General features: G+C 40.6%; 1 protein-coding gene and 1 non-coding gene across 2 annotated transcripts; both read right to left on the bottom strand.

The window, feature by feature from the left end:
- Positions 1-1294: 1294 nt before the first annotated feature.
- PPP1R8 (protein phosphatase 1 regulatory subunit 8) lies at positions 1295-26091 on the bottom strand. Its single transcript, XM_016187833.2, has 7 exons — positions 25934-26091; positions 22497-22557; positions 15318-15471; positions 13788-14008; positions 11826-11970; positions 4373-4437; positions 1295-2764 (listed from the first exon to the last, which is right to left on the bottom strand). The coding sequence occupies exons 1-7, from the start codon at positions 25987-25989 to the stop codon at positions 2411-2413; spliced, it is 1056 nt and encodes a 351-aa protein (XP_016043319.2). The 5' UTR covers positions 25990-26091; the 3' UTR covers positions 1295-2410.
- On the bottom strand, positions 19754-19919 carry LOC132532582 (small Cajal body-specific RNA 1). Its single transcript, XR_009544519.1, has one exon. It is a non-coding gene; the product is annotated as a small Cajal body-specific RNA 1 (non-coding RNA).

Raw genomic sequence — 26091 nt, 5'->3', positions numbered from 1 at the left:
TGCCCAACTCTCAGACCTAGAGTCTTATATGTCAAGTATCTGCTCTTACCACTGAATTCTTACCAGTAATAGGGAAAAAAATCTAACTTTAAGACAAATACCTGGGGCCAGGTGGTGGCACATCTAGGTAAGCGTACACATTAGTGTGTAGAGACCCAGGTCTCCACCTGCATCTGCTGGGATGAAGCTTCCCAAGTGGTGCAGCAAGGCTGCAGGTCTCTCTCTCTCTCTCAATTTCTGTCTATCCAAAATAAGTAAGTTGTAAAGATTTTAATTAATTAAAAAAAATAATAAAGCACCTAGCCTGGGAAGTGGTGCAGTAGATAAAGCTTGAACTCTAAAGCATGAGGCACCAAGTTGGATCCTGGGCATCACATATGCCAGAGTGATACTCTGGCTTTCTCTTCCCCCTCACTAATAAGTCAATCAGTTTATTTTATTAATTTACTAATGAGAAATCCAGGAGAGAGAAAAAAGCAGACATCATTCTGGTACTTGTGGTACTGGGGCTAAACCCAGGACCTCATGCTTGAGAGTACATTTACTCAACTATCTTTTGTTTCTTTTTTTTTTTTCCCTTAACTTTTTATTTATTGGATAGAGAAAGCCAGAAATCAAGAGGGAAGGGGGACACAGGGAGGGAGATACCTACAAGCCTGCTTCACCACTCATAAAGCTTTCCCTCTGCAGGTGGGGACTGGGGGCTCAAACCCGGGTCCTTGTACACTGTAACATGTGTGCTCAACTAGGTGCACCACCACCTGCCCCCTTTTGTTTGCTTCTTTCTGTGTCACCTGTGCCACCATATAGCTCAAATGCATGAAGCTGTGGCCTGGAGAAATAGCTCACTTGGATAGTGTACTGTTTTGCCTTGTACCCAGTTAGGTTTGAACCCAGCCCCCACCATACTGGAGAAAGCTTTGGTGTTGCAGTTTCTTTCACTCTCTCCTGAAAGTGTAAAAAAAAAAAAAAAATCAAACACCAAATGTATGCAAATATAACTAGGGTGGGTGACCAGAAGTAAACCACACCCACCCCAGGACAAATATTCCCTTGTCCAGGCTCCCCACTTCAGATTTCAGCTCTGCTCCTGAGTAAGGCAGCAGGCACCTATCAACCCATTTTGCTTTGTGAAAGCTAAGCCTCTAATTAGACTTCTGCATTCACTAGGGGCATCTTCATTTGTAGTAATAAAGAGGGGACAAGGTATCACCTCCCAAACCTGTTGGTGGCATCTCTGACGGATATTTCTTAATGGCAGTGTAATGGTGACTGAAATCAGACTGCAACAAAATGACAAAAGGTACGTTTAATTTACAATGTAATAAAGGTTACAGGTAAAAAGCTACACATAAAGCTTGAAAAGGTCTATTACACAAATGTACAAATTTCTGTACAATCTCATATTCATGTTTCCTACCTTGGTCTCCTGTGTTTGTTAGTCAGGTCTTGTCCTGGAGCTCTGTATAACAAGAGCTTGGTCAAGGGGGAAAGAACCACCAATCCAATACTTAAACATGTCCTCTTAATGACATCAGTCACCTGCAAAGTAAAATCTTTTTCCTTTTTAATTGGAACTGCTCTAACTGATCATAAAAAAAAAAAAAGAAGAAGAAAAAGGCTTCACAGCACACTTGAAATGTCTTAGAATAGAGGACGGTACTCTGGAGTCAAATGAGAAACTTCAGAAATAAGAGTGCTTAGATTTTACAAGAAAAAGTCAAAGTTCAAACAATACTTAAGTTTAAAACTATCAACCTGTGTCTACGGCACTGACCACTAATACAGGAAAATCAAAATATTCTCATACTCCAATAGAAAGGACAAAAGAGAAAAGCCTAACTATTGGACCTCAAAACCACTGATCCAGAAAACTTGTTTATTTTATTTTCATTTTTACTTTAAACGTTAGCTCAACTGAAGAACACTAAGCCCTCTGTTTGATAAACCTGGAGTTTCTTTTCCTACTTGGAACTTGTGGAGACAGAAAACAGGTTGCTGGATCCACAAGGCAGGTGAAGCTACTATCATCTTCATAGCTCTGACTTCAACTTGAAAGCCTGGAGTCTCTTTCAGAGTTAAGTGACTTTAAATTAAAATGATTTGAGAAAGAAGAAAAGGAAAGATAGAAAAGAAGATAATGGAAAGCCTGAGAAAGAGCTAGGGCAGTCTATTTAAAAGGATATACAAAACATTCCTCTACAGTGAAAGTGTTCTGAAGACAGGTCTTCATGGGATATTTCAACCCTAGCCCCCGCTTTAATATTACATGGTTAGGACTCCCAGGAGACATTCTGAAAGACAATACTTACTGCCCACATGGAAAGTTTTCCTCCCTAGTTCATTAGCTCCCCCACCACCCATCCACCCCATTCCCACCCAACCCCACCCTTCTCCATGAACAAAAATATCAAATAAGTAAAGAAGGTGTGGGCTTTTTGCCCGGCCAAGCCTCTTTTGCGTATTTCTTCTTCTTGGGTTCGTTGACAGCTTCAGGATTAAAGACTGCAGGGTTTGGAGCAGGGTTCATGTTCACTGCTGATGGCACAACAGGAGTCAAGTCCACATCAGGAGCGAGATTGGGGTATGGCATGGGCAAGCCACCAATGAGTGCCGTCCCATGTATGCCATGTGGCTGAGAGCCAGCTTCACTGTGTGTGGGAGGCAGGCCCCCGTAGAGTCCTCCACTGAATGCAAAGTTCTGCATGCGTCTGCTCCCTGATTCCTCCAGACCCAGTGAGCCAGGGCCCTCCACCCGCTTCTTCTGTGGTTTATAAGCAGCAGAGAAGACAAAAAGTAAGACACAAAAATAATATGTTAATTACCACTTTTTATTCTAGCCCTAGAAAAATTGGGGGAAGATCTCAGATGAGGTCCTGGCACACGGTAATGTGTGGGGTGGTCTATTTTATATATATTATTTATTTTCCCTTTTGTTCCCTTTGTTTTGTTGTGGTTATTATTATTGTTATTGATGTTGTCATTGTTGGATAGGACAGAGAGAAATGGAGAGAGAAGGGGAAGACAGAGGGGGAGAGAAAGACAGACACCTGCAGACCTGCTTCACTGCCTGTGAAGCGACCCCCCTGCAGGTAGGGAACTGGAAGCTTGAGCCAGGATCCTTATGTTGGTTCTTGTGCTTCGCACCATGTGTGCTTAACCTGCTGTGCTACCACCTAACTGAATATATATATTCAGAAGATTTTATTTACTTATTAATGAGAAAGATAGGAAGAGAGAAAAAAACAGACATCACTCTGGTACATGTGCTGCCAGGGATTGAACTCAGGACCTCATGCTTGAGAGTCCAATGCTTTATCAACTATGCCATCTCCTGGACCACTATATATATATATATATTTTATAAGAGCACTGTTCAGCTCTGGCTTATGGTGGTTCAGGGGATTAAACCTGGGACTTTGGAGCCTCAGGCATGAGAGTTTGTTTGCATAACCATTATGCTACCTACCCCTGCCCTGTTTGTTTATTTATTTATTAATTATTGGATAGAGACAGAAAAATCGAGAGGGGAGGGAGAAATAGAGAAGGAAAGACACAAAGAGACATATGCAGCACTGCTTCACCACTTGTGAAGCTTTCCTTTTGTAGGCGAGAACCAGGGGCTTGAACCTGGGTCCTTGCACATTGTAATGTGTGTACTTAACCTGGTGCACCACACTGCCTGACCCCAGGTTGCCCATTTTTAAAACATTATTCTGAGAGAAAAACAAATCTGTAGTAACTGAAAGCAGGTTACTCATTGCCTGGTGCTGGGAGTAGGAGCAAATTAACTGTAAAGATACATAAAGGAATTTTCTGGGGGAGATCAGCATCTTATATCTTTATTATATAGTAGTGGTTACTCAGTTGTACTCGTCTGTTCAAAATGTGTGCATTTTATTATATGTAAACTATATAATAAAACTGACATAGAAGTAAAAATGTCTGCTAGTTTTATTCCTTAATGATAATAAGATAATCCTTTTTTTTTTTTTTTTGCCTTCAGGGTTATCACTGGGGCTGGGAGTCTGCACTGCAAATCCACTGCTCCTGGAGGCCATTTTCCTCATTTTTGTTGCCCTTGTTAATTGTCATTGCTGTCGTTGTTGTCAGACAGGACAGAGAGAAATCAAGAGAGATGGGGAAGGGGGGCAGTAGAGAAAGATAAGACACCTGCAGACCTGCTTCACCATTTGTGAAGCGACCCCCTGCAGGTGGGGAGGTGGAGGCTTGAAACTGGGATTCTTATGCCAGTCCTTGTGCTGCACACCATTTGAGCTTAACCCATTGTGCCTAAGGCATGAGTCTGTTTACATAACCATTGCGCTGTCTATCCCCGACCCTTATACACTATTAATAGAATGCTTCCTACCTTGACTGGGACCACTGCAGTCTGCACCATATTCCGGAAGCGACCAACTGAGGGATCTACATCCTCTGCAAAAAAGACAAAGGATGGGTTAGATTGGTAGTCTGCTGGGAGAAATTAGTGTGTAGGGCTCATTGTGAACAAAACTATCACAACAACTCATGAAAATAAAATACAGGGAGGGGGTAGATAGCATAATGGTTATACAGAGAGACTCTCATTTCTGAGGCTTCAATGTCCCAGGTTCAATTCCCCCGCACCACCATAAACCACAGCTGAACAATGCTCTGGTAGTGGTGGTAATAAAATAATAACGATAATAGTAATAATAATAATACAGCTAACATTAAATGTTTACTATGTGCTGGGCACTCTGGTAAATTCTCATACCCTCATGAGGTAGGCCTAGAACAAATACTTAACAGACAAGAGAACAAACTGAAGTCTGGAGGAATAAAGTAACCGGCCCTGTTACCCTACTGGAAATTTATGAGCCAAAATTTAATTCAAGCACTTAACAGGTCTATGCTCTGGTGTTGTGCTGCCTTCCCCATTCTATCTTTCTCTCTTTTGATGGGAGAAAGAAAAGTAGATATTATAACTCATTAAAAACAGAACTAGCATTCACACTCAAGGTTTCCAACATAATTTAGTTTTTTGACTTGAACAACTGCATACAATCAAGACTTTTGATTACACTAACCTGAGTCTCTTTTCAGGGTTACATATACATTACTGTACCCAGCAAGCTTCCAGCTTTACTCACTATGCAAGAAGAAAGTACTAAGGTCAAGCAAAGGACATGCTTTCAGTTATGATTTTGAACATTCAAATGCTTAATTTATCATGCCACTTCCTGGGCCACATGAGCTGATTTATTTATTTGCTGCTTTTTTTTTTTTTTGCCTCCAGGGTTATTGCTGGGGCTCAGTGCCTGTACCATGAACCCACTGCTCCTGGAGGCTATACCCCCCATTTAATTTCTTTATTGGGGAATTAATGTTTTACATTCAACAGTAAATATAATAGTTTGTACATGCATAACATTTCTCAGTTTTCCATATAACAATACAAACCCCACTAGGTCCTCTGTCATCCTTCTTGGACCTGTATTCTTCTCCTCTCTCCCCATATTTTTTCCCTATTTGTTGCCCTGTTTTTTTTTTTTCTTCCAATCATTGTTGTGGTTATTATTACTGCTGTTATTGTTGAATAGGATAGAGAACTGGAGAGAGATGGGGAAGAGAAAGATAGACACCTACAGACCTGCTTCACCGCTTGTCAAGCAACCCCCCTGCAGGTGGGGGGTCAGGGGCTTGAACTGGGATCCTTATGCTGGTCCTTGTGTTTTGCGCTATATGCGCTTAACCCGCTGCGCTACCGCCCAGCCCCCAGGAGCTTAATATTTAAAGCAGTATTTAGTTGTCACTCTATATCCTGAGCATACTCCTGCTGCTGCTGCTGCTGCTGCTGCTGCTACTACTACTTTTTTTTTAGGTCACCTTTAAAAATTTTTAATCTTATGTTACACAAAATGTATTTTATTGTCAGGTCACTGGTCTAAATCAAATAAGAAAATCTGTTAACAGTAATAGAAAACTACATGATGTATGAAACAATTTTTGCAAGCGCATATTAGTTTCTTAGGCTGCTTTGAATAGCTGACCTAAAAATTAATCAGATTAGTCTCTATTTAATCCACAAAATTTCTTGTAAAAGAACATGGATTTTGAAAGCCATCTCAATTTATATAACTCCACACTAAGATAGTCTCTCTCTCTTTTTAAATTCTTTATTGGGGGATTAATAGTTTACAGTTGACAATAAAATACAACAGTTTGTACATGCATAACATTTCCCAGTTTTTCACATAACGATACAACTCCCACTAGGTCCTCCTCTGTCATTATGTTTCAAGACCTGAACCCTCCCCCCATCCACCCCAATCTTTTACTTTGGCACAATACACCAACTCTAGCCCAAGTTCTGCTTAGTGTTTTCCCTTCTGATCTTGTTTTTCAATTTCTGCCAATGAGTGAGATCACCCCATATTCGTCCTTTTGCTTCTGATTTACCTCCCTTAACATGATTCCTTCAAGCTCCATCCAAGATGGGGTGAAGAAAGTGAAATCACCATTTTTAATAGCTGAGTAGTATCCCATTGTATATATAGAACACAAGTTACTCAACCACTCATCTGTTGTTGGACATCTGGGTTGCTTCTAGGTTTTGGCTATAACAAATCATGCTGCTATAAACATAGGCATACCCAAATCTTTCTGGATGGGTATGTTTGGTTCCTTAGGATTTATCTCCAGGGGATCAGGCAGTAGCGCAAGGACCAGCGTATGGATCCTGGTTCAATCATTGGCTCCCCACCTGCAGGGAAGTCGATTCACAAGTGGTGAAGCAGGTCTGCAGGTGTCTATCTTTCTCTCCCTGTCTTCCCTTCCTCTCTCCATTTTGTCTCTGTCCTATCGAACAACGATGACATCAACAATAACAATAACTACAACAATAAAACAACAAGAGCAACAAAAGGGAAAATAATAACAATAAAAAATTAAAGGAAAAAAAAAAAAGGATATATCCCCAGGAGAGGAATTGCAGGGTCATAAGGTAGGTCCATTTTTTTTTTTTTAATATTTATTTGTTTTACTTTTTGTTGCCCTTGTTTTTATTGTTGTTGTAGTTATTATTGTTCATGTCGTCATTGTTGAATAGGACAGAAAGAAACGGAGAGAGAAGGGGAAGACAGAGAGGGGGAGAGAAAGATAGACACCTGCAGGCCTGCTTCACCTCCCCTGAAGCAACTCCCCTGCAGGTGGGGAGCGGGGACTTGAACCAGGATCCTTATGCCGGTCCTTGTGTTTTGAGCCACGTGTGCTTAACCCGCTGCACTACCGCCCGACTCCCGGTAGGTCCACTTCTAATCTTCTGAGGGTTCTCCAGACTGCTTTCCACAGAGGTTGGACCAACTGACATTCCCATCAGCAGTTCAGAAGAGTTTCTTTGTCCCCACAACCTCTCCAGAATTTGCTGCTGCTACCTTTTCTGATGTATAGCATTGTCACAGGAGTGAAGTGGTATCTCCCTGTTGTCTTTATTGCATATCTCTGACCATCAATGACTTGCTTTTTTTCATATGTCTCTTGGCCTTTCAGATCGCTTCTGTGAATATTCTGTTCATGTCCTCTCCCCATTTTTGGATAGGGTCATGTGTTTTCTTGTTGTTGAGTTTGGTAAGCTCTTTATATATTTTGGTTGTTAGCCTCTTATCTGACTTATGGCATGTAAAGATCTTCTCCCACTCTGGGAGTTCTCTTTGTTTGGGTGGCGATTTCTTTTGCTGTGTAGAGGCTTTTTTTTTTAAATTTATTTTCCCTTCTGTTGTCCTGTTTTTAATTGCTGTTGTAGTTATTATTGTTGTTGTTATTGATGTCATCATTGTTAGATAGGATAGAGAGAAATGGAGAGAGATGGGGAAGACAGAGGAGGGTTGAAAGATAGACACCTGCAGACCTGCTTCACTGCTTGTGAAGTGACTCCCCTGCAGGTGGGGAGCTGGGATCCTTACGCCAATCCTTGTGCTTCACACCACATGCGTTTAACCTCCTGTGCCTGACTCCCTTGCAGAAGCTTTTTAATTTGATGCAGTTCCATTTGTTTATTTTTGTTTTAGTCTTCTTTGTAATTGGACTCATTTCATTGAAGATGCCTTTAAAATTTATAAGGAAAATAGTTCTGCCAATATTTTCCTCTAAGAATTTGACAGTTTCTGCACTAATACTATTGTTAATACTATCCTTCTTTCCTTCCTTTCTCCCAACCTCCCGCCTTCCCTCCCTTTCCTTCCCTTCTTATGTGTTTTTTTTTTTTTTTTTTTTTTTTACCAGAGCACTGATCAGCTCTGGCTTATGGGAGTGTGAAGAACTGAATTTGGGAGCCTCAGGCACGAGATGAGAGTATCTTTGGATAGCCATTATGTTATCTACCCTGCCCACTATTATTTCTTTCTTTCTTTCTTTCTTTTTTAATTTATTTTTGGATAGAGACAGAGAGAAATTGAGGGGAAGGGGAGACAGAGACACCTGCAGCCTCATATCATGCAAGGCTTCTATGAACAACTATATGCCACCAAGCTAGAGAACCTGGAAGAAATGAATGATTTCCTAGATACCTACCAACTTCCAAAACTAAGTAAAAAGGAAGTGGATAACATGAACAGACCCATCACAGCTAATGAAATTGAAACAGTTATCAAAAAGACACAAAGAAGTGGAAAGATATTCCATGTTCATGGGTTGGAAGAATTAACATCATCAAAATGAATATATTACCCAGAGCCATCTACAAATTTAATGCTATCCCCATCAAGATCCCAAGCACATTTTTCAGGAGAATAGAAAAAACGCTACAAATGTTTATCTGGAACCAGAAAAGACCTAGAATTGCCAAAACAATCTTGAGAAAAAAGAACAGAACCGGAGGCATCACACTGCCAGATCTCAAACTATATTATAGGGCCGCTGTCATCAAAACTGCTTGGTACTGGAACATGAATAGACACACTGACCAGTGGAATAGAATTGAGAGCCCAGAAATGAGGCCCCACACGTATGGACATCTAATCTTTGACAAAGGGGCCCAGACTATTACATGGGGAAAACAGAGTCTCTTCAACAAATGGTGTTGGAAACAATGGGTTAAAACATGCAGAAGAGGGGGTCGGGCGGTGGCACAGTGGGTTAAGCACATCTGGCGCAAAGCGCAGGGACCGGCGTTAGGATCCCGGTTCGAGCCCCCGGCTCCCCACCTGCAGGGGAGTCGCTTCACAGGCGGTGAAGCAGGTCTGCAGGTGTCTATCTTTCTCTCCCCTTCTCTGTCTTCCCCTCCTCTCTCCATTTCTCTCTGTCCTATCCAACAACGAATTGTGTCAACAAGGGCAATAATAATAACCACAACGAAGCTACAAGGGCAACAAAAAGGAGGAAAAATGGCCTCCAGGAGCGGTGGATTCATGGTGCAGGCACCGAGCCCAGCAATAACCCTGGAGGAGGGAAAAAAAAAAAAAAAAAAAACATGCAGAAGAATGAAACTGAATCACTGTATTTCACCAAATACAAAAGTAAATTCCAAGTGGATCAAGTACTTGGATGTTAGAACACAAACTATCAAATACTTAGAGGAAAATATTGGCAGAACTCTTTTCCACATAAATTTTAAAGACATTTTCAACGAAACGAATCCAATTACAAAGAAGACTAAGGCAAGTATAAACCTATGGGACTACATCAAATTAAAAAGCTTCTTCACAGCAAAGGAAACCACTACCCAAACCAAGAGACCCCTCACAGAATGGGAGAAGATCTTTACATGCCACACATCAGATAAGAGTTTAATAACCAACATATATAAAGAGCCTGCCAGACTCAACAACAAGACAACAAATAACCCCATCCAAAAATGGGGGGAGGACTTGGACAGAATATTCACCACAGAAGAGATCCAAAAGGCTGAGAAACACATGAAAAATGTTCCAAGTCTCTGATTGTCAGAGAAATGCAAATCAAGACAACAATGAGTTATCACTTCACTCCTGTGAGAATGTCATACATCAGAAAAGGTAACAGCAGCAAATGCTGGAGAGGTTGTGGGGTCAAAGGAACCCTCCTGCACTGCTGGTGGGAATGTCAATTAGTCCAACCTCTGTGGAGAACAGTCTGGAGAACTCTCAGAAGGCTAGAAATGGACCTACCCTATGACTCTGCAATTCCTCTCCTGGGGATATATCCTAAGGAACCCAACACATCCATCCAAAAAGATCTGTGTACACATATGTTTTGGGCAGCACAATTTGTAATAGCCGAAACCTGGAAACAACCCAGGTGTCCAACAACAGATGAGTGGCTGAGCAAGTTGTGGTATATATACACACAATAGAATACTACTCAGCTGTAAAAAATGGTGACTTCACCGTTTTCAGCCGATCTTGGATGGACCTTGAAAAAATCATGTTGAGTGAAATAAGTCAGAAACAGAAGGATGAATATGGGATGATCTCACTCTCAGGCAGAAGTTGAAAAATAAGATCAGAAAAGAAAACACAAGTAGAACCTGAAATGGAATTGGCGTAGTGCACCAAAGTAAAAGACTCTGGGGTGGGTGGGTGGGGAGAATACAGGTCCATGAAGGATGATAAATGACATAGTGGGGGTTGTATTGTTAAATGGGAAACTGGGGAATGTTATGCATGTACAAACTATTGTATTTACTGTTGAATGTAAAATAGTAATTCCCCAATAAAGAAATAAATTAAAAAAAAAAAAAAGAAGTAGCTATGGGAACTAAAGCTACCTCTCCTCTTAATAGCTTATGTGTTCAACAGGTCTGCAAAAGGGAGGGGGGCTAAGCCTCTGGAGAACCCTGTGCTAGCTGGTGGTGCTTAGGTCACTTTCTTTCTCCTCATTCCCTTTAGTCATTCTACTTCTCGAGAGGATAGATTCACTCCAGGATATCTATGTTCCAAAGATATGTACCAACAAACTTGTTGCTACTTTGTTTTTTTTTTTGCCTCCAGGGTTATCTCTGGGGCTTGGTGCCGCACTACAAATCCACACTGCTACTGGAGGCTATTTTTCCCATTTTGTTGCCCTTGTTGTGGTTGTTACTGCTATTGCTGTTATAGCTGTTGTTATTATTGGATAGGACAGAGAGAAATTGAGAGAGGAGGGGAAGCTACCATCCAGCCCCTGTTACTCTCTTCTATCAGTTCCATAGGAAAAGCTGATTGCATAAAAGGCAAGAGGAATGATGATGGTGATATTAACACTTCTCAAGGGTTTACTGAGCGTTGATCTTAAGAATTTTTACATATATATTAATCATACAATGTCTCTACCAATTCAGTGAGGCCAGTAGTCTATTCACTTGCTTAGCCAAGATCACAAAGCTATTAAGTGGCTTTCTAACCTAGGCCCTCTGATTTTGGAGCACATCCATGTGCATACAAGACTCTATTGTTCCCAAACTAACTTTATTCTTTTTATTTAAGAAAGTGGCGCGTTCGTGAGCTCCCCCGAAAAAGAAAAAAAAAAAAGTGGAGACACCAAATATCTTTCAGAATCTGTCACTATGTAATACTACCTAAATATAATGCTTTAATATAGCTTAGGGCAATTAACTTTCAACAAGAAAAATTAGAGTGGATCACACCTTGACTCTTAATCAAGATTCAAAAGACTGTTGTGTCCAGTAGTATACAAATTTCTGGCTGCTCATCAGCATAAACATTTTTTTTAAATTACAGATTTCTAGATACAAATCCTAGTGACTATTATTCAATAGGTTCTAGGATCTAGAATTAAGTTTCCCAGATTATTCAGTCTCTGCTCAAATAATTCCCCCAGATAATTTCAGATTTTTTTCACCAAAACAAAGTAGGAAGATGCCTCACCTGGGTTGATGATCTCATCATCCTCACTGAAAGTCACCCTTGAGTTCTTCCTCTTCCTCTTTGGTCTCTGGATATCTAGATTCCCCTCCTCAATGGTGAGGGTGGAAATCCTCTTGTTATGGGCAGTGTTGAATTCTGTGAGGTTCTAGACCAGGGTTCACATGGGAAAGACAGAAATCAGTACAGAGGATATTCAAAAGAGAATTTAATACTAAAGAACAGGAAGGTATTATGGGCCTCCCTTGATGAAAGGAAGATGAAATTCTCTTGTGCATTCAGAAAAGATTATCCTTTTTTTTTTTTCAGAAAAGATTATCCTTAAGACTAATATCCTTAAGACTAATAAACTAACAAGCTTCATTTGACAGAATGTGGACCATAAATCAAACTAATGGGGCAGTGATATATAAAAAGAAACAACGGGTCTTGAGCTCAAAATAGGTTCATCTGTGCATTTATCCTGGAGTAAGATATCATAGCACTGAATCTTCCTTAAGTGAGGTGTGAGCTAGGCTCAAATCTGGGTGACATGTAAGACAAAGCAGTACAGCAAGCAATCCCGACAGCCCAAAAACTACTTTAAAGTAATAGAACAGAGATACGTCAATTGATAGCTTTATTCCCAGAAACACTCTCTACTGAAACTTGTAAGGACACTGCTAATGTACTCAATATTTTGTTACTCTTCATCCTTGTCTGCCTCCACTGCAATGCATATATGTATCTCACAATTAACTTGGCTTCAGTATTGCTGCCTGTCTCCTTCTAATCCTTTGAACTTAATCCAATCTGCATTGCAGTTTGAGATATTCCAAAATCTTGAGAATGAGAACTTAGGGAGGATATAACATGCTGAACTAGAAGATGAGGAAGCATGCAATAGCCTGGAGGAAAAATGGCAAGTGACTGCCAATAAGTTTTTTGCTGAGTGTACTTCCATAGAACAAAATAACCTATATATATATTTAAAATATTTATTTATAGTATATGTAATAAATGGGGAGGATAAACCAGAGCATCACTCTGGCACATGAAATGTTGGGGATCAAACTTGGGACCTCATGCTTCAGTGTCCAACACCCTACTCAACTGCACTACTTCCTAGGCTGCCAAAATAACTTCTAAGATTCAACTATGCTTTCCTCCCCTAGAGCTGAGAAACCACATAGGTAGACAATAGTAGTTGCATTTGAGTGGTTTTTAAGGGCATGCTTACACCTGTCTAACTGAATAAGCCAACTGCATCAGTGCAGTGACAGACATGAGGACTACAGCCACATCACAAACAACAGGAGGTCAGACTACTGGAGGTCAGATTCTAGGAAAGGAACATTTTAGCACTTTAAAATGAAATCTTAAAAATACTATTAAGACTCAGTGTTCCAAACAAATAAGTGAAATCTTATAAAAGTCACAGCTTTTAGGGCAGCTAGAACAAAAACAGTCCAGTTCTACTCAGAAGATTCCTGGGCTATTCAGACAACATTAGAACAAATATATATATGATGTAAATGAATGAAAGCTTTAGTCTCTCTAACCTTGTGCTATCTTACTGAACTTTATAGATGATGGAAATGTTCTCTGCCTGGACTATTTAATATGGTAGTCACTAGCCACATATATGTGACTACTGAGGAAGTGAAATATGGTTATGGCTACTATATTGGATAGTACAGCTCTAGGTAACATAATTCCATGCCTTGGTTTCTTACATTTAGTGAACGTGTGTAAGACAACCATGAAGATGTACTGGCAGGAAACCCAGTCTGCTTGCTAATCCTGGACATACAATATCCAAACGCTCAAAGTATGACTATCTGAGGTATACCTCAACTCTCTAAAACTGCATAAGTAGTATAGGCCCATGAGCAGGCTTAAGACAACCTCCAGCTGCTAAGTTAATGGTATTTCAAGCTACGCAGCCACATAGCTACAAGAGATAAAACAATGACATGGGATTACATCAAGCTCAGTTTCCTCCTCTGGCAGCCCCAGTAAGCCCTTGAGTTCATCATCCTCTCCACCCATCTTCTCATCTCCTTTCACAGCTGATGGCAATGTCTGAGGCTTCTCACGTAGAGTGTACGCCCTTGTAGATGCGCCAAATGAGACTGTGGAATCGATGGGGATTTGCTGAGGCTTGTGAGGTTCCAACCGAATGTGACCCAAGAAAGTGCCGTGTGCTGAGAATAACCAAATGAGAAATGTGAGGGGAAAAAACAAACAAACAAAAAACCACCAACCTGAGTCACAGAAAGGACAGCAGCTCCTCCAATCACATCAGTTTTGCTTTTAAAATGAAAATGGCACTGGGTCCATTTTGCATCCCTTGTCATTAGTCACAATTAAAAGGAAAACTCCTTCACTGAGTCTTGAATCTCTTCAGTGGATTTCTTATACATCTTCAGACCTGCTGTTACCCCAAATAATAAATACCACTGCTTACTCTCTTTGCCAGACAAACATGGCTTCATTTGGGGAGGGGGGGGTATCAACCCAGCAATAGTCATTCCCTCCCAAGGGAGGAGACAAGCACTGCTATGATCTGATCTCTCTAGCCCAACTCTAAAAAGTAATGGCAGTTATGCCAGGACAAAATAAGAAGGCTGGTCAAAATATGTGCAATATCAATGCAAATGCAGGCAAAAATGGAGACTAGGAATATTTTTTCATGTGTGCATTCTGTATGTTATGAAACAGAGAAAAGAAATGAGATAGATTTGCAAGTATTGGAGAGACAAAGCTCTCCAAATCCATTATATGTGCAGAGGTGTGTGTGTGTGTGTGTGTGTGTGTGTGTGTGTGTGTGTACACCAACGGAAAGGAGTAGAAGAATATGGAATAGTCAGGAAGCAGAATTCTTTTCATTTTACACTGTATTCATAGACAGGCAAAATTAAAAACTTCAGGGCCCCATGCAGTCAAACCTTGATTCCATTTTTGTGGATTATTTTAGGCAAAGTTGAAAATCTAGTAAGAGTGCTCATGGAATTAAAATTGGTATTAGTAGTTAAAGCAAAATGTTAGCTACAAATAAAGTTGCTTAAAACATGTATTTTTATGAAGCCTCAGGCATGAATCTCTTCGCATAACCTTCAGCTATCTACCTCGCCCTAAAAACATATATTTTTAAAAATGTCCTGCACCACTTTACTATGTGAGCAAAACCAATCTCAACTTCTGCTTAACTTGGACCATAATTTACCATGGTTCTATATCCCTAATTTCTGGTGGCTGTTTTGGGTTTGTTTTCAATGCATATCTATTGCTCCTACAGGGCAATGCTCCCCAAAGCCCTCTTCTCTCTCCAGTTATCAATTATTTCAGGAAAGGAGATAATTACACGAATAGAGAAGGGCTGATTTAAAAACCAAATGTAAACTTCTTTCTTGATGAGCAATAAGACACACTTTCAAAATTAAGGCACCCAAGAGCATTTTCACATTGCCCAGAAGGGAATGTGTGAAATGGGATGGGATATGAGTTACTTACTACTGTTGAGATCTATTAGGAAAACTCTCTTCAGATGCTTGTGGTAGACCAAGGCAGCGTGGACCCGAGAGCAAGACTGGTGGTCAATGGTAAAGTCACACAAATCAGGGTTTCTCCCAAATAAGTAATACTTCTTCTCATCAATAATCAGTTTCTAAATAAATATTAAATTAAATATTACTCAAGTCTGTTTCAACAGGTTTTAGTAAAAACTCTTCTAATAAAAAAGTAGAGGATACTGAATAGATAAAATTCCTTGCCAAGTTGAAAAAAATTACTTTCCATTATTCATCAAGATAAAGAACTCAGAATAATTAGCTAACACTGGGGTGGGGGGAATGGTAATTAATCTCCCCAAATATGGTGGTTAAATGTCTAGTGTTGGCTTGAAAATAAGTCCCTAATTAGATGAAGTTATCCTGCAAAAGTAAGTTGTCTTCTCTCCACTGGAAACTTAAGATTTCACTGGATCTTGATTTTAGATCAAGGAAGAAACAAGAAGCACAATCTATAAAGCAGTAAGACTGCTTTTCAGAAAATAAGCATTCAAATGAAGACTATCATTTAGTCAGGAAAAGGAAGGGGCAAATAAATACCTACCTAAATTCTAATAATTCTGTCATATCCCACAAATATCTCTGAACCTTCTTTTGGAACTGGAATTACAACAGACATAGTATGAACCTCTATACCTAACTTCATTGTCCCATTTCACTTTGGTCACACACAAAAATGTTTTATTTACAGTTAACTCTAAATGCGTATTTGCTGTGTCCAAAGCAACTACTGTACAAGGCAAAGAGTTGGCTTGGGAGAAGCAGGCGTGAGGAATGATATTTATTGAAAAATCATCAATGCTAGGCATTAGTCAGTTAATTAATTTTACCAGAACACTGCTCAACTCTTGTTTATGGTGGTGTGGGGGAATGAACCTGGAACTTTGGAACCTCAGGCATGAAAATCTTTTTGTATAAGCATTATGCTGTCTCTCTACCCAATGCTAGGCATTTTAAGCAGATCTAATCCTTAAGACAACTCTGAAACAAGTGCCGTCTCTAATGTTAAAAATAAGAAAACAGATTCAAAGAGGAAGTCACTCACCCAAGGTTGCCCACCTAGTAAAGCAGCAGATATAGGATTTAAACTCAGGTGTGAATGACTTGCAATGCTAACATTCTAACAATGTGCCATGGGTTTGAAATATTTCTTTTTTAAAAAAAATATTGATTTACTTATTCATTCCCTTTTGTTGCCCTTGTTTTATTTGTCGTTGCTGGATAGGACAGAGAAAAATGGAGAGAGAAGGAGAAGACGGAGAGGGGGAAAGAAAGACACCTACAACCTGCTTCACTGCCTATGAAGGGATGCCCCTGCAGGTGGGGAGCCGGTCCTTGTGCTTTGCACAAGCGCTTAAACCTGCTGTGCTACCACCTGACTCCCGGTTTGAAATATTTCTAAGAACTCCATAGATTTTCCAGTTTCTACTGTGGCGCTGAAAAAATAAAACTACAGGGGCCAGTGGTGGCACACCTGGTTGAACGCTCACATTACAATGTGCAAGGACCTGGGTTCGAGCCCCTGGTCCCCACCTGCAGGGGGAAAGCTTTGCAAGTGGTGAAGCAAGGCTGCAGGTATCTGTCTCTCTCCCCCTTCTCTCTCAATTTCTGGCTGTCTCTATCCAATAAATAAAGTTAATAAAAATAATTTAAAAACTAAAGTGGTCCAGGAGGTGGCGATTGGATAAAGTATTGGACTCTCAAGCATGAGATTCTGAGTTTGATCCCCGGCAGCACATGTACCAGAGTGATACCTGGTTCTTTCTCTCTCTCCTCCTATCTTTTTCATTAATAAATAAATAAAATATTTTTAAAACTTAAAAAAATAAAGCTACAAAGTGCTCCAATGTAGTAGCAGAAAAGGATTTCACAAACCAGCAAAGTGTTTTTAATTAAAATCATGGGGGAGAGCTGAAGAGAGAGCTCAGGTGAGGCTATGTCCTGCCACACATGCCTGGACCCCAGCACCACAGCCAGTACAGTGTGTTTCCAGCTTTCTCTATCTAAATGAAAAAGCTGACCTGGAGCAGTGAAACTGCACAAGAGGCTCTGACAGAAGCCGGGAGTGGGGGGGAGGGGGTGAAGCTGAGGGTGTATGTGGGGGAGAAGGAACTGCTTTAGCATTGTAAACTTTTTATTTTGCCAAAATAAAAAGACAATCACTGAATAGTATCGTTGCAATCATTTTATGCAAATATGAACAACTGACAAGGATAAAGGTGCATTCTTTGTGTTGAATCTTGCTTTAGGAAAGCTTAAACTTTCCTTATTTTTCTTTTAATCCTAGATCAGCAAAGTCTTTACTGTAGATTGGACTGTCTTAAACAAAGACAAATTATTACTAACATTCTTTCTAGTTCTAAAAGTCTGCAATCTGCCTACACTGAAGATAACCATCATTTGGGTATGTTTTGTTTACCCTTTAAACACAAGGTCTCTGTAAATTCTACTTCACTTTTCACACTATATTCCTTCTAAATTTTCTGAAAGATAGCACAAAGCTGAATACAGGACAGTCAAATTAGTATAGTACCAAGTGGAGAAACAAGAGCTTTATATTTCATTCCTGCCCATGTCACTGAACTCACAGGGAGCTGCAACTGTCCTCTATGGTTTTTGTGTTCCTCTTACAAATCTATTAAAGCAAAACATAATTTTCATGCACTGACAACAGTAATTACTGAACACTTCATATGCTATACATTGTGCTGAGTATATTGTTATAACATTCTGTTCCTACCATTCTGGGAGGTACATTGCAGTATTATTCCTATTATCACAGGTAACAAAATTGAGGCATAAAAAATTAACCTATTCAAGTTATTCAATAGCTAAATATTTGTAAGATGGATTAGAATTAAACTTCAGAGTTAAGGTTTTTTTGTTCACCACATCATCATTCATCTTCCTCCCTTCCTTCATTCCTCTTTTCCTCTCATTTTTTAAAATTTATTTCTTTTACCAGAGCACTTATGAGCTCTAGCTTATGGTGGTGCGGGGGATTGAACCTGGGACTTTGGAGCTTCAGTCATTGAGAGTATCTTTGCATAACTATTATGCTACCTACTCCCATCCCTCATTTATTTATGTATTTATTTTATTTTTTACCAGAGCACATTGCTCAGCTGTGGTGTGGAGAACTGAACCTAAGGAGAGACTCAGGAATGGAAGTCTCTTTGCATAATCGTTATACTATCTCCCCTCACCCTACATCATGTATCTTCTTCAATAAATAAACCATAGCAACAAATAAACCATAGCAGCAAGGAACATTTTGAAGAGTGAGCCAGTACTACAGGCCACACTCTAAATTGTTCTTTAGACAATAATTTACCCAGTTCCTTTCAAGGTTAGCCTTACGGCTCAACTATTTCAAATTAATCTAGATATGTGGGTCATCTCTGGGAAAAATTATCTAGCAGTGCACAGAAGCTGTAGGCAAAGCTTGTCTCAGGCCCATACATGTATGAAGCAGCATCAAGATCTAACAAAAACCAGACAGTCCAATTTGACAATCCTTTTCATGTCTGCTTAAACCCAAATTTTAAGACTCGAGCTAAGGTTCAACAGAAAACATGCTGTAGAACAGAATGGTCTGAAATATCAAATCTTGTCAAGTAATATTTACACAGATTGAATCTCATTGCAATTTATCATAAGTATTTATATGCATACAGATTATGTTCTCACAAACTTAACTTGCTAACCAGAGGGCTCATAGGTTAGTTTCAAGGAAAACAATACAGTCTCTTGAGCAATGACAGTGTTAGGGATGCTGACCCCACTATGTAGCAAAAAGTCTGCCAATAACAACTAACTCCCCTAAACTTAGTAATGGCTTGTTTCTAGCCAGAAGCCTTACCTATCATAACATCCACTGTTGATAAGTACAAATCTATATATGCTGTATATACTGTATTTCTATAATAAATTAAGAAAATATCATTTAGAAAAATCATAAGAAAACTATATTCACAGTCCTATATTATATATACTAGCACCATGGGTTTACACCATCTTTATTACCAACAAAATCTGTATGTAAGTGTTGCCCGCATAGTTCAAACATGTTAGTCATGGGTCAACTGTACATAAAACTGACAGCTCCTAGGATGTAATAAGACACAGACCAAATTTCTATATCTCTAAGTTACCAGAATAACATCAGAGATTTAGGGGTTTACAAAGGGAGGGTCTTCATATTAAATATATACATTCACTATTAAAGGCATCTCAGTTACAGAAAGGTTAAAATGTAGGGGGAATTAATGTCTTAGAATTGTTGGACAATGTACTTCTGTCCAAGTGAACAAAAGAATGCATTTTTTTTAACAGTCAATAAAGTCACAATATCTTATGTAGTTATAGTTACCACTATCCAGTTGTGCCTCTGAGTTATAACTCAGAATGTATCTTTACACACTGGGCTTAAAAGACTCATGGCTTTTGTTTTAATATTGCACTTCTTGAACCCAGCTATCACAACACATCACAAGCCTTTGACACAAGGCTAGGACACAGATAGCTCGGTTAGTATCAAGTGCTACCTAAATTCTTAAAAATAAGCACATCATAGTACAGTCCTCTCAAACAATATAATGATGATAAAAGACTGTAACTTGACAATTATGTAGCAAATTCATTAAACCTAAGATTACTGGAAGACAGAGAATATTATCAGTTAATGGAAACAAGCAATCAAAGGGACGTTTGACAAATTAGAGCGCTGTGAAAAATATGAATTACTTCACAAGAGAATGTATTATAATTAGGCCAAGGACTCCCCGTTTCTCCCCACTGCAATCTAAAGATTTACAAAATTCTAGTTAAAAAAAAACAAACAGCTTTTTATAAGTCTTTAGTTTCATATTATTAGCAACAATATTTCCTATTTGTGAAACATTAGATAAAAAGATTTTTTTAAATATTTAATTTATTTATTCCCTTTTGTTGCCCTTGTTGTTTTATTGTTGTAGTTATTATTGTTGTCGTCATTGTTGGACAGGACAGAGAGAAATGGAGAGGAGAGGAAGACAGAGGGGGAGAGAAAGATAGATACCTACAGACCTGCTTCACCACCTGTGAAGCAACGCCCCTGCAGGTGGGGAGCCAGGGCTCGAACTGGGATCCTTGCTGGTCCTTCCACTTTGCGCAACGTGCGCTTAACCCGCTGTGCTACAGCCCAACTCCCAGATAAAAAGATTTTAGACACTTTAGCCAAATCATTTCCTTGAATAATCTTGACATTTTATAAACCTTCAGGGAGAAGACCCAAGGTCAAAGCTACAGTGACTGGTTAAGGGCAAAATTCATACCTTAGTACTATCTAAAATACCACCTGAGTACATTAGAAAGTATTTCAACATCCTGAAATTAACAGCAACATATTTATAGAACATTTGTCAGGAGAGCTAATAGCTTTCAACTATCTGAAGAAAGCTTAAATTCAGAAAAATGTGCTTATACTCCATTTCTTGGCAAATAAATGGTTCCATAGGGATTTTATTTATCTATGTATTGATTTTTGCCAGAGCACTGCTCAACTATGGCTTGTAGTGGTGCTGGGGATTGAACCTAGGACCCTGGAGACTAAAGCATGAAAATCCTTCATATAACCATTATGTTATCTTCCCAGTCCAGTCCCACTAGGATTTAAAAAACTTTATACAACCTAACACTAAGATACTATGTGATGTTCCTTCTAGACACTTGTATAAAAGCTAGAATTCTACTTAACTTTTCCTTGACAGTACTTCCCCCCGCTTTTGAAAAAGATTTTTATTTATTAATAAGAAAGATAAGAGAGAAAGAACCAGACATCACTCTGGTACATGTGCTGCCAGGGATCGAACTCAGGACCTCATGCTTTAGAGTTTAGTGCTTTATCAATTGTGCCACTTCCTAGACTACGATAGTACTTATTTCAATTATAGTCATTTATTTATTTATATGTGACATTCTTTCCCACTCACTGATTCTCACAGGACAGGAGCCATATTTGTTTTTTGTCTGTTTTATTTATTTGTTAATGTATTTATTCCCTTTTGTTGCCCTTGTTTTATTTATTTTTAATATATTTATTTATTTTTCCCTTTTGTTGCCCTTGTTGTTATTGTTGTAGTTATTATTGTTGTTATTGATGTCATTGTTGTTGGATAGGACAGAGAGAAATGGAAAGAGGAGGGGAAGACAGAGGGGGGAGAGAAAGATAGACACCTGCAGACTTGCTTCACCACTTGTGAAGCGACCTCCCTGCAGGTGGGGAGCTGGGGGCTCGAACCAGGATCCTTCCGCTGGTTCTCGTGCTGTGCACCATGTGCGCTTAACCCACTGCACTACCGCCCGACTCCCAACCCTTGTTTTATTGTTGTAGTTATTGTTGTTGATGTTGGATAGGACTGAGAGAAATGGAGAAAGGAGAGGAAGACAGAGAAGAGGAGAGAAAGATAGACACCTGCAGACCTGCTTCACAGCCTGTGAAGTGACTTCCCTCCAGGTAGGGAGCTGGGGGGCTCGAACCGGGGTCCTTACTCCAGTCCTTGTGCTTTGCACCATGTGCGCTTAACCCGCTGCACTACTGCCTAACTCCCAGGAGCCATATTTGTTTTGATTACTGCTGTAGTACCTACGCCAAGTGCAATGACTGACACACAGTAAGCTCTCAATGAATGTTTTCAATGAATGCCATTATATTTTTTTAACTTAATTATCTTAGTTTACTTAGGCTGGGCCTAAATCTCATAAAAACAGTTTCAAAATCAAACTCAGTCTAAACCATTCACTTCAGTTTTTGCTTATCTATGCCTTCCACATATATCCATATAACGCAGAGGGGAAAAAGACAATTCATCAAGTTAGAGGGCTTCTAGTTTAATAGGAGCCTGTAGGACTATGATCTGTTAAATCTTCCATTTGGAAAAAAGCTAAGTGTCTATGGGAGATATGAGGATTGAATGTGTTATATCACAAAGTGCTTTTAATAGAGAAAGTTAAAAAAAAAAAAGGATGAACGAAAGTAGCATTGCTGAAAACAAAACACAGGAGAGGGGGTGGCAAAGTGAGTCACTGGTAAAAAAAAATCTTTAGTGTGTAGGGAAAAAGAGGAAGACATGTATTTCCATACCTCAATTAGTTTGTCTCCTTTGACTACATCCAGATGTAAACCAGGTGGGGGTTTACCTGCCCTGAAAAATAAGAATGAAAAGAGGATTTTCAGGTTGAGTTCATAAATAGCATTTATAATCATTGTCCCATTCAACACTGCAGCTCTGCTACCAATCTATAATTAGTTCATGTTCAAGCAGAAATGTCATCTACTTCACTGCTATTACAGCTTCTTTTTCTGACACTTAACTTCCCCAATGATTCAACTGCTCTAAAACAGATTTTAGTGAGTCTCTATTTAGAGCAATACTCAAAACACCTATATTTGAAACACTGACTTACCTACCTTGGAGAGAAAGGAGCACAGAGTATTTTATCTTAGGAAGCCTTGTCACTTAAAGATTGAATGTAAAATCTGCCACTACCACCAAAACCATAAAGAAAAAATCAGTTGATATTTAAAAAAATTTTTTTTACATTTATTTATTCCCTTTCGTTGCCCTTGTTTTATTGTTATAGGTATTATTGTTGTTATCGATGTCATTGTAGTTGGATAGGACAGAGAGAAATGGAGAGAGGAGGGTAAGACAGAGAAGGGGAGAGAAAGATCGACACCTAAAGACCTGCTTCACTGCCTGTGAAGCGACTCCCCAGCAGGTGGGGAGCTGGGAGCTCCAACCGGGATCACTGCACCACCTGCGCTTAACCCTCTGGGCTACCGCCCGACTCCCATCAGTTGATATTTTAAGCTTATCAAGATTATCAGTACAGGGGCCAGGTGGTGGCACACCTGGTTAAATTAATCCTTCACATTGTAAGTGCACAAGGACCCAGGTTCAAGGCCCTGGTCTCCACTTACAGAGGGAAAGCTTCACAAGTGGTGAAGCTGTGCTGCAGGGGTCTATCTCCCCTCTCTCATTTTTTCTGTCTCTATCCAATTAAATACACAAATATATGGAAAAAATAAATCTTTAAAAGAGAAATTATCATCACAGAACATGCAGAATATATTGTCTTGAGCTCTGACACCAAATCAGAACTGATTAGGGATCTAAAGCAATACAAAACCATGCTTATGAAATGAATTATCAAATAAATACGAATTTTTTTATTACCCTGAACAGTCTTTTCAACAATGGCATGTCTGAAGAAACTTTTCCTTTTTTCATCTTTTATTTGTAGTTAATAGTGAGTCAGAAGACTGTAAAATTACAGTGTATAGGGACTTGGGAGGTAGCACAGTGGGTTAAGTGCAGGTGGCTGCAAAGCGCAAGGACCAGGGTAAGGAACCCGGTTTGAGGCCCCGGTTCCCCACCTGCAGGGGAGTCGCTTCACAGGCAGTGAAGCAGGTCTGCAGGTGTCTATCTTTCTCTCCCCTTCTGTCTTTCCCTCTTCTCTCCATTTCTCTGTCCTATCCAACAACAACGACATCAATAACAATAATAACAATAACAATTTTTTTAAAAAGGGCAACAAAAGGGAAAACTTAAAAAAGCTTTCCTGCCTGAGGTTCCATAAATAATAAATAAATAAGATTACAGTGTATAGTCCCACACCAAACCCACCATCAAAATTAAAGAAATTTTTATTGTGGTCCGGGAGATGGTGCAGTGGATAAAGCACTGGACTTTCAAACATGAGGTCCTGAGTTCGCCGCCCTCCCCCCTGCCCCCCCCCCCTAGCACATGTACCAGAGTGATGTCTGGGCTTTTTTTTTCCTCTCTCTCTCTCCTCCTATCTTTCTCATTAATAAATAAAATCTTTTTTAAAAAGAGAAATTTTTATTTATACTTATAACCAAACTATTTAAAGGGGATACATATATCTCAAAGCATCTAACAGTGTCTGGTACATAACAGACTGAGGAAATGGTAGGTGGTCTGAGCCTCTTTTAATTACAAGCTTACAGGGGCTGGGCAGTGGCATAGCAGGTTGAGCACGAAATTCCAATAGACAAGGATGGAGGTTCAAGCCCCTGGTTCCCACCTGCCAGAGGGAAGCTCCACTAGTGACGAAGCAGTGCTGCACCTCTCTTTCTCTTTCCCTGTCAATTTCTCTGTCCTTTGAAAGAATGCATAAGTTGTTAAAAAGAAAAAATGTGGGAGTCGGGTGGTAGCGCGGTGGGTTAAGCGCATGTGGCGCGTAAAGATCCATGTTCAAGCCCCCTGCTCCCCACCTGCAGGGGAGTCGCTTCACAGTTGGTGAAACAGGTCTGCAGGTCTCTCTCTCTCTCCCCCTCTCTGTCTTCCCCTCCTCTCTCCATTTCTCTCTGTCCTACCCAACAACAACGGAAACAATAATGACTACAACAGTAAAACAACAAGGGCAACAAAAGGGAATAAATATTAAAAAGAGAGGAAGAAAGAAAGAAAATGTTACTGTCCGGATCCGACTCCTGAAATCAGTGTAGCAAGGGACCAAAATGGACAGAAAATTACTGATAGACTGAAACAACTGGGTGTTACAAAAATACGAACAGACCTAGAAAATTGCCACACACTTGCTTCTTGGGTTTGTGTCTTTGATGTGTGAAGAGAGAACAATCTTGCCAGAGTTCCTGCTTTTGCATCTCACAATTCGCCCCAAATCCGTCAATACGTGGAACAATGCAATGGACAAAAGTCCATTTGGTTTGGGAAGCAGGGAGCGGAATATTACATCCAAAACCTACTTTCTGAACTCCTGTGATGCGCCTGGCTCAGGTTAAGAAGCTGGTCACCTAAAGACCCATCGGACATCCTTGCCCTCGAGGATCTCAACGTAACGGAAGCGAGAGAGGTGTAACAAAACAATACGCGGAGATAAACGCAGCAAAAACAATCCAGCTGGATCTCCCTGGCACGCATTTATCTTACACCCCTCGCAAAGGCTGAATTACTCCATTCTCGCTAAGACGTGGCCAAAGAGTGAAAGGCTCATTCCAACAATTACGGGTGTCCACTCGTGCCCGGCTCCGCGCTGGTCGCTAAGTCTGGGTCGTCGGGGCCCTCGGGGCGCCCCGGTGAGCGCCAGCCGGGCCCGGGGCCGCACGGGCCGCACAGCCCCTCCGGAGTGCGAGGCGCCGAGGCTGGGCCGGGGCGGGAAGCCGGCTCGCGCGCTCCGGACAGGCAGCGGGGGGCAGGCAGGTGCCCAGCCAGAGCCTCAGTCAGGAGTTGAGCTAAGTTCTGGGCCACATGCGGGCGCCTGGGCCACATGCGGGCGCACCTTGGCGACCGGCTCATCGCCCAAGGGCTGCCTCCGAGGGCGCCTCCGAGCCCCCAGCCTGGGTTTCCTCAGTTCCTGGGCCCGGGCGCTCGGCTCCCGGGTCCTCACACGCCGTCTGGCCCGACGGACAGCTCTCCCTCAGTCAGTCCCAGAGTCTCGGAAGCATTCGGCTCGCTGTGAGAAAAGAGCTTCCCTTTCGGCCCTACCAGGCGAAGGTCAGCTCACTCCAGTTTTGGTGGCCCCGCTACTTACCAGGTCGGGCAGTCGAACAGCGGGAGGCTGGAGCCGGAGTTCGCGGCTGCCGCCATCTTGCGTCTCCCCCTCCCATTTGGCGGGCCCGAAGCACGCCGGGAAACTGGAAGACCTAGAAAGGAGGCGGCGTCCCAGCAGCCTGTGCGTTTGCGCACGCG

Source organism: Erinaceus europaeus, chromosome 13 (genome assembly GCF_950295315.1).
Source record: "Erinaceus europaeus chromosome 13, mEriEur2.1, whole genome shotgun sequence".
In the NCBI taxonomy this organism is placed as follows: Eukaryota; Metazoa; Chordata; class Mammalia; order Eulipotyphla; family Erinaceidae; genus Erinaceus; species Erinaceus europaeus.
This window is presented reverse-complemented; position numbering and strand designations above follow the sequence as displayed.

What these genes read in the sequence shown, in the direction of transcription:
- PPP1R8 (XM_016187833.2), bottom strand. Translation starts at nt 25,989, where the DNA reads ATGGCGGCAGCCGCGAACTCCGGCTCCAGCCTCCCGCTGTTCGACTGC. An exon ending in AGGAGGAAACTGAGCTTGAT is followed by an intron (nt 11,971 to 13,787) that starts GTAATCCCATGT and finishes ACCCTGGTCTAG; the next exon opens with AACCTCACAGAATTCAACAC. An exon ending in TGATGAGATCATCAACCCAG is followed by an intron (nt 4,438 to 11,825) that starts GTGAGGCATCTT and finishes TCTTTTTTGCAG; the next exon opens with AGGATGTAGATCCCTCAGTT.